This window comes from Bos javanicus, chromosome 4 (genome assembly GCF_032452875.1).
Source record: "Bos javanicus breed banteng chromosome 4, ARS-OSU_banteng_1.0, whole genome shotgun sequence".
Classification (NCBI taxonomy): domain Eukaryota; kingdom Metazoa; phylum Chordata; class Mammalia; order Artiodactyla; family Bovidae; genus Bos; species Bos javanicus.
The window spans coordinates 39,109,441-39,122,381 of record NC_083871.1 but is presented as its reverse complement, the minus strand read 5'-3'; the positions used below and the strand labels follow the sequence as shown (position 1 = coordinate 39,122,381).

Genomic DNA, 12,941 nt, shown 5'->3' with positions numbered 1-12,941 from the left:
GCAAGAACACTGGAGTGGGTTGCCATTTCCTTCTCCGATGCATGAAAGTGAATAGTGAAAGTGAAGTCGCTCAGTCCTGTCCGACTCTTAGCGACCCCATGGACTGCAGCCCATCAGGCTCCTCCATCCATGGGATTTTCCAGGCAAGAGTACTGGAGTGGGGTGCCATTGCCTTCTCCGAAGAACTGTGTTAGCAGGTTTTATTTCCTGTTGAATCTCTACCTAGTTAGATTGTTACATTTCTATTTAATGAGAAAGGCCTATCTGTTAAAGACAGAAATAGGATTTTACTTTCCTTTGACCCAAATGTTGCATAAGAATTAATTCTCTTTATATGTATTGCTTTCAGGTATTTTATTTTCACCTAACTAATAAAACTGAAGAATTTCTTTTAAATTATGAGGTTGATATTTTTGACATTGCTAAGCTACTGCTAAGTCAATTCGGTTGTGTCCGACTCCATGCGACCCCATAGACAGCAGCCCACCAGGCTCCCCCGTCCCTGGGATTCTTCAGGCAAGATCATGGAGTGGGTTGCCATTTCCTTCTCCAATGCATCAAAGTGAAAAGTGAAAGTGAAGTCGCTCAAGTCGTATCTGACTCTTAGCCACCCCATGGATTGCAGCCTACCAGGCTCCTCCGTCCATGGGATTTTCCAGGCAAGAGTACTGGAGTGGTTTTTAACATTAAATACTATATAAATGCACATAACAATCTAGGTAGTATGACTGAAACAAGAGGACATATGATAAAGGAAGTAAATAAATTTATAAAAAGATACCTAAGCAAGATATATAATCCAGATACAATGTCTAAGTATTTATTTGTAATTATAATAATCCAATTCATATATGCTTTTTCAAGTCAAAATAAAGCAGATTTCTTAAAAGAATTCCTCTACTAAAACATAATTTTCTTCTTCAAAAGTTAGTAATAAATTTAGACTTAAAAGAAGCATTTCTCCTTGTTTTTATAACCTAATCATACTCTACTTTTGAATTTCTAAGAAATGTAATAGTTTGGAATTTTACTTAAATACATCAGATATGCACTAAAGTTAGTAAACTTATTTTATAATTTCCTTCAGGAGCCAGTCACATAACTTTGTGGATAAATCTAGACTAAAAAATGAATATGGCTATGCTCCAATCCTGGCTCCTCCCTTAGAAAAGCTACTACAAATAAAACCTTGTAAGCACCAGGAGACCCCACAGAAACTGAGCCAGACTTGCTTTTGAGTGTTTTGAGTGTCTCCTGCAGAGGTACGGGTCAGCAGTGGCCTGCCACAGGGGCAGGGACTCTGGGTGTAGCGGACCTGGTGTGGCATAAGCCCTCTTGGAGGAGGTTGCCATGTCCCACCATAGAGCCACCAGAATTTACACAGGACTGGGGAAACACACTCTTGGAGGGCACAAACAAAACTCTGTGCACCAGGACACAGAAGAAAGGAGCAGTGACCCCACAAGAGGCTGACCCAGACTGGCCTGTGAGTGTTCAGGAGTCTCAGTCGGGGTGTGGGCTGGCAGTGGCCTGCTGCAGGGTCGGGGCACTGAGTGTGTGCATGGACCTTTTGAAGGAGGTAGCCATTATTTTCATTACCTCCATCATAGTTTGGCCTCAGGTCAAACAACAGGGAGGGAACACAGCCCCGCCCATCAACAGAAAATTGGGTTAAAAATTTACCAAGCATGGCCCGCCCATTGGAACAAGACCCAGTTTCCCCCTCAGTCAGTATATCCCATCAGGAAGCTTCCATAAGCGTCTTATCCTTATTCCTCAGAGGGCAGATGGAATGAAAACCACAATCACAGAAAACTAACCAGTCTAATCACATGTACCATAGCCTTGTCTAACCCAATGAAACTATGAGCCAGGCCGTGCAGGGCCACCAAAGACAGATAGGTCATTGTGGAGAGTTCTGACAAAATGTGGTCCACTGGAGAAGGGAATGGCATACCACTTCAGTATTCTATCTTGAGAACCCCATGAACAGTGTGAAAAGGCAAAATGATATGACACTGAAAGATGAACTCCCCAGCTTGGTAGGTGCCCAATATGCACCTGGAGAACAGTGGAAAAATAACTCCAGAAAGAATGAAGAGATAGAGCCAAAGCAAAAACAACACCCAGTTGTGGATGTGACTGGTGATGCAAATAAAATCCAATGCTGTAAAGAACAATATTGCATAGGAACCTGGAATGTTAGGTCCATGAATCAAGGTAAATTGGAAGTGGTCAAACAGATGGCAAGAGTGAACATCAACATTTTAGGAATCAGTGAACTAAAATGGACTGGAATGGGTGAATTTAACTCATATGACCATTATATCTACTACTGTGGGCAAGAATCCCTTAGAAGAAATGGAGTAGCCCTCATAGTCATCAAGAGTCTGAAATGCAGTACTTGGATGCAATCTCAAAAAGACAGAATTGTTAGGTCATTAAAATAGGAAAAAGGAGTCCAAAATAGTGGTGGCTAAGACAAAGAAGGGAAAAAAATAGTACAAAGTAAGGTCTGAGGTCCAGAGTGAGGACCTCAGGTAAAACAAAGAGCCCTCCTGGCTAGCCCAATTTACATAGGGCAGGCTCAGGGAAAAAGAAAAAAAAAATCATATAACAAGAGGAGCCAAAACTGAGCCAGGGGACTGTCTTGACTTTGCGTCTTTTCGGTCAGCACACCCTCACGCCTTGAGGATGTATTTTCTTTACTTTCTAAATAAAACGGAGTTGTAACACAGCACTGTAACACTGGTCCGTCTGAGGGCTGTAACACTGGTCTGTCCATTGCTTCAAATTTTTGGTGCAACAAGACAGAACCAAGGAAATTACAGATTCCCCTGACAGAATGATCTCTGTTCATTTCCAAGGCAAACCATTCAATATCACCGTAATCCAAGTCTCTATCCTATCCAGTAATGCTGAAGAAGCTGAAGTTGAACAGTTCCACGAAGACCTACAAGACCTTCTAGAAATAACACCCAAAAAGGATACCCTTTTCATTATAGGGGACTGGAATGCAAAAATAGGAAGTCAAGAGATACCTGGAGTAACAGGCAAATTTGGCAGGGCAAAGACTAACAGAGTTTTGCTAAGAGAATACACTGGAAATAGCAAACTACATTTTCTATTTCTTTATAAAGTTTACATCAGTAATATTATCTCCCTCACAAGGTTGTCGTAGAGAACAAATGAGTAACTATTAAAACACATAGACCACTCCCTGCACATCATGAGCAGTGGTAAGAAAAATTAACTCTAAGAATTCACTATGATATGATGAAATTAAAGATTAATACATAAACTAGATAAACAATGACAAATATCTACTTTAGATCTTGTTTGTATTTATTTTCTGAAGAACAAATTTATGTCTGGAATAATATAAGTTATTATCATTTAGTGACTTTTCAATTCTGAAAATGTACTAATCATTTTTCTCAGATAACAAAAGCAAACAAAAATATATAGTTAATAAAAAATCAGAGTATAGTTGACAAAAGTATCTCCTTATGGTAAATAACAGCCATAAACCACTAAAATAAAGTAAATTATACTAATGAATCTCAACCAAACAAGCCATTATACTAGGAACTAAGACCACTAATAAATTTCTCTAGGAGTAGAGTGTGAAATCACTATGACTTCATCTTTCATATATTTTTTGCAATATTCATCTTAGAACTTGCACGAATTATATATCTTTAAATATCACTCTTCTCCCCTATTTTTGAATATGTAACTGAGGTATTTCCATAATTTTAACCTGAGATATTGAGATATATTACTTCCATATCAAATGCATGCAGAGTTCTTTTTAAAAGCAACATATTCACTTTACTTACATGCTTTCAGTCACATATTCAAGCTACATCATGTGAGCATGCCCCAGCAAGGATTTACTGTGAGCTGTCAGAGAGCTGTCAATACATCAGTAAAGTCTGTATTAACCTGATTCACTGAGATCACAAGGAAACATCTTGCAATTTTGTTTCAAAAGAACTTAGTTAACAACTCTCTTTAAAGAAACACACATTTGACAGCTATATTTTCAGGAAAAGCAAAGGTCAATCACAATTCCATCAAAGTTCTTTATTTTAGTTAGGAAAGAATCATTAGTTGCTGGCTAAATGTTGAAAGCACAAAATTCATTCAAATTCATTTCTATTGTTTAGTCAGGAAGTCTTTTAAAACAAACTTTTAAAAGTATTGTTCAGTTTCAACTTAAGTAGATGCTACTCCTGCCCCACCCATATTTCCACACATGTCATCTCAAATTTAATTGCACGAGGTTTCTGGGAGCCTTCTGCTTGTGCCCATGGTAGCCTGGGAACACTAGGAAATTAACATTCCTTGGGAGCCATCATTAACTTCAAATGCTCTAACATATCGTCCGCTTGGAAAAAAAGAATAATTTCAATTCTTGCAATCTACATTGGTTCTCAGAATTTCCAAGGATTACATCTATTAACTCTGAGTGGTAACCTATTTGGTAGTCCATTGTGTATTAGTTCTCTTCTTTTTTGGTTTTACTTCTTACATTTGTCTAAATCTTTCCCAGAATTACTTTCCATACAAGCCACTTGTACTTGAATCCTACCTCATGAACTATTTCAAAGGAGAATGGGGACATCCAGTGAATAGGACTGAGAACACTGAACTTCCAGGTTCCCCTATACCCTCTGAATAGGCAGAAGTAACCTCTTCCCCTTAGAGCATAGTAGTTTTTCCATGCTAAAGAGCATACATGATGAAGCCTGCTATCCTCAAGATCTGAGCTCATCTTCCTCACGGTTCTAGCCAACAAATAGACCAGGTCTCAACATGGCTTACCTGGAAAAATAGTCTCTGTTCCAGGGTAACAGAAGAAAATACGCAACAAAAGAGATGCAATATTTGTTTAATATGAATCAGCAGATAGTGGGAGAACATGCCAGGGAATGGATGTTGATGGATTACGAGGCAAAAACCACCTGGGTATTAACTTGGTGTGAAGAAGTAAGCAGACTGAGATAAGAAAACACGTGGACTCTTGCACAGCGGCAAATGGCTTGGCTGGGTGGCCAATGCCCTTGAAGAATCAAGACTGGAAGACCTTCCCAAGACAAAGAGTTCTGGAGAAGCATAAGGATGGATCTACGGGAGCAGGCATCAAGTGTGCAGACGTCTGTTTGAAATCAATCACCACTGGACAACATTCATTACAGCTGCTGCTAAGTCGCTTCAGTCACGTCTGACTCTGTGCAACCCCATAGACGGCAGCCCACCAGGCTGCCCCGTCCCTGGGATTCTCCAGGCAAGAACACTGGAGTGGGTTGCCCCTTCCTTCTCCAGTGCATGAAAGTGAAAAGTGAAAGTGAAGTCACTCAGTTGTGTCTGACTCTTAGCGACCCCATGGACTACAGCCCACCAGGCCCTCTGTCCATGGGATTCTCCAGGCAAGAGTACTGGAGTGGGGTGCCATTGCCTTCTCCGATTCATTACAGAGGAGGTACTAAATGAGTGGATAGGAGGATTCGTCCACTGGAAGTCATCCAGCCTTTGTATGTAGGAACTGCAAATAAATGCAATAACCAGGTAGCAGAGAGAAAGGGAATTTATGTGGACCTAAAAATACAGGCTCTTTCTCACCTAGCATGTATACCTATTGCCACTGGTGAATGGCCAACCCACTGGAAATCATCCAGTGGTGAGAATTCAAAACAGTATCACTCTTTAAAAAGACATTTAACAACTTGATATCAAATAGGTTATAACCAGTCTTTATTTATAATTCTGGAATGGGGTATGGTCAATTTTGTTTTCCTTGTTATTGATACATATTTCAGTTAAGCATTCCTCTTCCTGTTTACATTTCCTCATCCACTAAGATAATCCTCTGAACTGTCTGATTTATCATGAAGGGTTATCATTATAGAATGTTGCATAACCTCACATTAAATCAAGCAATCTGTTTTATAGTAAAGGAGGTCTAACAACAAACAAATGACCACAGAATCCACTGGGTCTATGATATAATGCATCAGTTGGGAACTGCCAGTCTGGAAAAAAAAAAAAACCAACAACATTGGGATAGCCTCTTAAATGTGAAAGCTCCAACTTGGAGATTTCAGTCTTTGAATTAAAATGCTGTCCATCAAGATGCAGTTTATACTTTGAACCATGGCATGAAGTCCACTAATGTCCTGGCACAAGACTGTATCCACTCATAAAAAAACAATGGTTACCCTGTCAGGAACTTTTAAATGGTAAAAGGATCAATTTAACAAGAGAATATAGCACTTGTAAATAGCTATGCACACAATATAGGAACACCTAAATACATAAAGCAAATAGCAACAGACACAAAAGGAAAAATGACTGTAATACAGTAATAGTAGAGGACTTTAAGACCCTACTTTCATTAATGGCAAGATCATCCATATTAAAAAATCAATGAGGAAACACTGGTCTTGAATGACATGTTAGATGCCATCTTTAAGGACTATTAACTGAACATAGTGGATTCTGGACAGGTTTCTAGCTACCATCACCTGCAACTTTCTGTTTCAGTTCTGTTATGACCGGAGTCTATTATCTCCACACATACGGAATGCTGGTACACACTTAAAACCCCAGTTCACTTGACCTTGAGGCAGAATAACAGTTCATATACTATACAGCTTCTAGACTTCCTCAGTAGGATTGAGTTCCTTTAAATAAAATTTCTTTAATTGGTTTCCTTCCTTTCCTTGTCTTGCTTCCTTGTGTTTCTTGGGACCATGTCACAGATAAATCCATTTACACTGGAATCCATAAGTAAGAACCAGGAAGAAGCCATATTAAGACATTAGTCATGTTTAATGTCAGCTGGTTTTATATAAATTTCATTTGATATGCCAAATCTGTACTGAATTTAATGTTTTTACAATTTCCTCTTTTGCTATGCCAAACATAACATTTTGTTAATAACCTTTCCAATGCAGTTATAATAAATATGTTTATGTATAAATTAATTGATTACCTTCTCTAATCAATTTATTTCAGAGACCAACCATTACATTTTACTTGTACACATTTTGTTGAATATGTTATGAGCTAACACATGGAGTCAGGTTATAAAATCAGACTAACATTAATCAGAGCTCTTATGCAATATCAAACTTTACTAATAATATCAAGGATATAAACAAGCTAGGGTTTCCCTGGTTGCTCAGAAGGTAAAGAATCTGCCTACAATGTAGGAGACCTGGTTTCGATTCCTAGGTTGGGAAGGTCCTCTGGAGAAGGGAGTCAGTATACAATCCAGTATTCTTGCCTGGAGAATTCTATGGACAGAGGACCCTAGTGGGCTATAGTCCATGGGGTTTCAAAGAGTTGGACATGACTGAATGAATAATACTTTCTTGGCTAAGCTAAAGGACTGCTAAATGTTCAGATAAAACACAGAAAGAATTGGGCATGGAGGGCAGTTCCTAGGTGTTACAAGCTGAACTGTCTCCCCCTGAAATTCCTATGTTGAAGTCCTAATCCCTACTATCTCCAAATGTAACAGTAAACATAGGTAATCTTTCTTTAATGAGGTGACAGAAAACAACAAAATTCTGTAAAGCAATCATCCTTCAGTTAAAGAACAGATAAATTTTTTAAAAAGAGGGAGGGGGCACATGGGAAAAAAAAAATGAGACTATCAGGGTAAGAGCATATGACACCAATATCATTGGTGTCCTTATAAGGAGAAGAAGAGAAATCAGTCTGCACAGAAGGATGACCAAAGGAAGTGGCAGCAAGAGGGCAGCAGTTTGCAAGCCAAGAAAGTGGCCTCAGGAGAACCTGACCCTGCTGGCACCATGATCTTGGACTTCCACCCTCCAGCACTGTGAGAGAAAAATTTCTTCAGTTAAAGCCACCTAGTCTGCATTATTCTGGTTAAGTAGCCTTAGAACACTAATAGAACAGATCCTCCCTTACTGTATTGAAGACACTGTTCTGGGGCCAGATGAAATAAGTCTCAAAAGAGGTTTGCAGGGTTCCTTGTATAGTGGGAGTATTTAAACCATGAAATATTTCCTGTTTATTACCCAGAGTGTTATATTACCTACTAGGTATTTTTAAAGCCATCTTGCCACACTGATCTTGAGTTCTTGCCGGGAGCCACCATGGGAGATCCCACCCATGACAAAGGTCATGCGGAGAAGACCTGACAGGCAAAGGCGGATCAGGACTCGAGGGATTCCCTGGACCTGCTCGAGCATCTACCCCGAAACCAAAATCTGTCTGTCTACTGTTCACTATGTTATGCCTTTCAACCACTCTTCTGATATTAGCAGGGGGCTATCCCCAATCACCTTTCTCTGGAGAAAATCAACTTAGGGCTCTAAGTTGACAAGTCTCTTGGGCATGAAACGAATATTTCTATTCTAACCCCTCTGTTGGCATTCTAGCTTGCTTGACAGGTTTTTCCTTACTCTTACAACTAACACACATGATTGTTCATAACTTACCAACCATGCAAGGTATGGGAAGCCTAAACTTTCTAAAAGTCCTAATGGGCACAGAGCCCTTTAAGGGGTGAAAAATTATTAGAATAGTACTGGTAAAGGGCTTCGTGATTGGGCCAATGCTTGCTGCCAAGTTCCCATATCCCTTATCCATTGTGCACCTGGGAGTGCATTAGTTAATGTATTGGAATGTAAGAAACACAAGTAGTAGCCTTGGTATTAACCACATCAGACCTTTGACCTAATAAGTTCTTTCTTTGTTGTGACCCACTGCACTTTTGCTCCATGAGAATGTAACTCTGTTTAGTACTTTCTGAGGCTGACACAGATTAGAAATATGAAGAAAAAACACTTCAAGGGAAAACAAGTTTTCTGGTTGATCAACCGTTATCAAAAACGGGTCACAAACTGTCAACAGGCCTCCAGGCCAGAAGATAAGGTACATAGCATAAGACCCTTGTTTATGGAAAGGCATACAGAAAAAAACCCTGCTTTCGATAAGGGAAAAATTGCTGCAGTGTTTGGGCTGACTCTGCATGACCTTGCATCTTTCATTTCTCTCTATGTACAAGTCAGGTTATAAAAGTTCCTTTTGAAAATAAAGTTATGGGCCTTGCTCACTGAAGCTTGGCCTCCCCGTGTCATTCATTCACCAATGCCGTTCATCCTGAGGGTATCCCTGAACTCTGCTGAAGCTGGTCCCCAGCAAGTTCTATTTATGTTACCTTTGAGTGTGCAAAGAAATATAGAAAAACAACAGAATGGAAAGGACTAGACATTTCTTCAAGAAAATTAGAGATACCAAGGGAACATTTCATGCAAAGAGGGGCTCAATAAAGGACAGAAATGGTATGGACCTAACAGAAGCAGAAGATATTAAGAAGAGATGGCAAGAATACACAGAAGAACTGTGAAAAAAGATCTTCCAGACCCAGATAATCACGATGGTGTGATCACTCACCTAGAGCCAGACATCCTGGAATGTGAAGTCAAGTGGGCCTTAGAAAGCATCACTATGAACAAAGCTAGTGGAGGTGATGGAATTCCAGTGGAGCTATTTCAAATCCTGAAAGATGATGCTGTGAAAGTGCTGCACTCAATATGCCAGCAAATTTGGAACACTCAGCAGTGGCCACAGGACTGGAAAAGGTCAGTTTTCATTCCAATTCCAAAGAAAGGCAATGCCAAAGAATGCTCAAACTACTGCACAATTGCACTCATCTCACACGCTAGTAAAGTAATGCTCAAAATTCTCCAAGCTAGGCTTCAGCAATATGTGAACCGTGAACTTCCTGATGTTCAAGCTGGTTTTAGAAAAGGCAGACGTACCAGAGATCAAATTGCCAACATCTGCTGGATCATGGAAAAAGCAAGAGAGTTCCAGAAAAACATCCATTTCTGCTTTATTGACTATGCCAAAGCCTTTGACTGTGTGGATCACAATAAACTGGAAAATTCTGAAAGAGATGGGAATACCAGACCACCTGATCTGCCTCTTAAGAAATCTGTATGCAGGTCAGGAAGCAACAGTTAGAACTGGACATGGAACAACAGACTGGTTCCAAATAGGAAAAGGAGTACATCAAGGCTGTATATTGTCACCCTGTTTATTTAACTTATATGCAGAGTACATCATGAGAAATGCTGTAATGGAAGAAACACAAGCTGGAATCAAGATTGCCGGGAGAAATATCAATAACCTCAGATATGCAGATGACACCACCCTTATGGCAGAAAGTGAAGAGGAACTAAAAAGCCTCTTGATGAAAGTGAAAGTGGAGAGTGAAAAAGTTCGCTTAAAGCTCAACATTCAGAAAACGAAGGTCATGGCATCCGGTCCCATCACTTCATGGGAAATAGATGGGGAAACACTGGAAACAGGGTCAGACTTTATCTTTTTGGGCTCCAAAATCACCGCAGATGGTGACTGCAGCCATGAAATTAAAAGACGCTTACTCCTGGGAAGGAACGTTATGACCAACCTAGATAGCATATTCAAAAGCAGAGACATTACTTTGCCAACAAAGGTCCGTCTAGTCAAGGCTATGGTTTTTCCAGTAGTCATGTATGGATGTGAGTTGGACTGTGAAGAAGGCTGAGTGCTGAAGAATTGATGCTTTTGAACTGTGGTGTTGGAGAAGACTCTTGAGAGTCCCTTGGAGTGCAAGGAGATCCAACCAGTCCATTCTGAAGGAGATCAGCCCTGGGATTTCTTTGGAAGGACTGATGCTAAAGCTGAAACTCCAGTACTTTGGCCACCTCATGCGAAGAGTTGACTCATTGGAAAAGACTCTGATGCTGGGAGGGATTGGGGGCAGGAGGAAAAGGGGACACCAGAGGATGAGATGGTTGGATGGCATCACTGACTTGATGGACGTGAGTCTGGGTGAACTCCGGGAGTTGGTGATGGACAGGGAGGCCTGGCATGCTGCGATTCATGGGGTTGCATGGAGTCGGACACAACTGAGTGACTGAACTGAACTGAACTGTGTGAAAGTCTCTCAGTTGTGTCTGACTCTTTGCAACCCCATGGACTATACAGTCCATGGAATTGCCCAGGCCAGAATACTGGATGGGTAGCCTTTCCCTTCTCCTGGGGATCTTCCCAAACTAGGGACTGAACTCAGGTCTCCTGCATTGCACGCAAATTCTTTACCAGCTTAGTCACAAGGGAAGCCCTATGTTATCCTTAGCTAGGGATATTCTGCTAAAAGCATTTCAAAGTAATTTGTCTTCCCCTTAGTAAACAATTTAGCTACTTGAGGCTCTGGTTGATGAGATTAACTCAGTTCCTCTGACTACCTTTATCTTCTAGTGGGTGCCCTTCCTGTGAAGGGAGTAAACTGACTGTAAACCACCTGCTTTAACTTCCTCCCACATGGTTTCAGAGGCAGAGCCATTCTCTTACATTCAATACAAAATGACCTCACCACAATTACATCTTCTTTTACTTTCATCTCTATGAATATAACCACTTCAAACATGAAATTAAATCAACCAGTGCACAGTCATGAAATTTTCTGCCAAAATACTATGAATTAAAATGAAATACAGTAACATTCATTCTGTCCTCCTTTATTTGCTTCAGAAATCAAATCTCTCTACTTATGAGAGAAAGGTCTAAAATGGTTCCTGGAAATAAGATTTTTAAGAAAGCAGATTCAAATATCTATTAGTTCTCATGTTAATAATAATAATAAATAAACTTTAAAAACATACTACATTATGAACATATGTCCAGTGTGAAAGTTGAGAATTATAATGAACAAAAAAGAGTCATACAATTATACTGCAAACTCAATACTTATTAGGAGTTACAATGACATCAACGAGTACAGGGCTGCATGTCAGCTTAAGCTCCTCTGAGTCAAGGAGAATATATATATATAATGTTTTCCCTTCATATTCATTGCTTTAATCATTTCTCTCATGGGCACAAACACTGAGAAAGGACCTTGGTGTGAAAGCATAGGAGAATGAGTAACAAGAGAGAACAGCTTAGTAAGACAGTCTTGTAATAGGACCAGAAATATCTCAGTCTATCTATGACAAAACACAATCAGACACTTAAAATCAGAGAGAGATAAAAATTGCAGATTTAACTCAACAAAAATGCAATCATCATATACTTACTGAAGCTACATTCACAAAATCGTCATCTGAGAGGGTTTCCAACATTTCGGAGACAGATGTTCGGATCAGTTTAAGTGTCAAACCACTAACACTCCCACTCCTATTTTAAAACAAAAAAACAGATCCACACATGTTAATGACTATGCATTTAGTCAACATCAGACACCCTAAGGAAATGCAACTTATGCACTGATGCTATATAATATTAACATAATTTGTCTTTAAAATATCAGTACTAGAAAAAGTCCTACTTTTGATAGCAAGTAGAAATAAAGTACAAGAAATTTTGTCTTTCTTTGCTACAAGCATCAGAATGTATTTATTTCTAATTACAAGGACGAAAATTACATTTCAAGTGATAATTTTAAGAAACTACAGATACTCATGGCATATTCATTTTTTCAAGAAATATATACTGAATATCAGTTCTATTAGCCAAGTTAGAAGTGAGGGCTACAGAGGTTAATATAATGCAGTCATCACCCTAAGAGCGCACTATTTGACTTGATTAAACAATTATTATGTAGCAGCACAAGAATTTGATAATAGATTTGTAAACACAATGCCTTGTTTTATTCCTAAAGTAGATATTCTCAGGGATTTAGTCATCACTTATCTTGTCTTTATATATTTTATGATCCTGGATGACCTCATCTATTTCTGTGGCTCATCTCCAGGCAATTTGTTGCTGTTGTTCATTTACTAAGTCATGTCCAACTCTTTGTGACCCCATGGAATACAGCATGCCAGGCTTCCCTATCTTTCACTATCTTCCTGGAGTTTCCTCAGATTCATGTCAATTGAATTGCTGATGCTATCTAATCATCTCAT

At 39.5% G+C, this 12,941-nt stretch overlaps 1 protein-coding gene across 13 annotated transcripts in view; it reads right to left on the bottom strand.

Moving 5' to 3' along the window:
* Positions 1-12,941, bottom strand: part of CACNA2D1 (calcium voltage-gated channel auxiliary subunit alpha2delta 1) — a 521,990-nt gene that overhangs the window by 113,634 nt on the left and 395,415 nt on the right. For all 13 annotated transcript variants that reach the window (XM_061413776.1, XM_061413777.1, XM_061413781.1 and 10 more), the window contains exon 10: positions 12,111-12,210. In XM_061413776.1, coding sequence (XP_061269760.1) covers positions 12,111-12,210 — 100 coding nt within the window. The remainder of the gene's footprint in view (positions 1-12,110; positions 12,211-12,941) is intronic.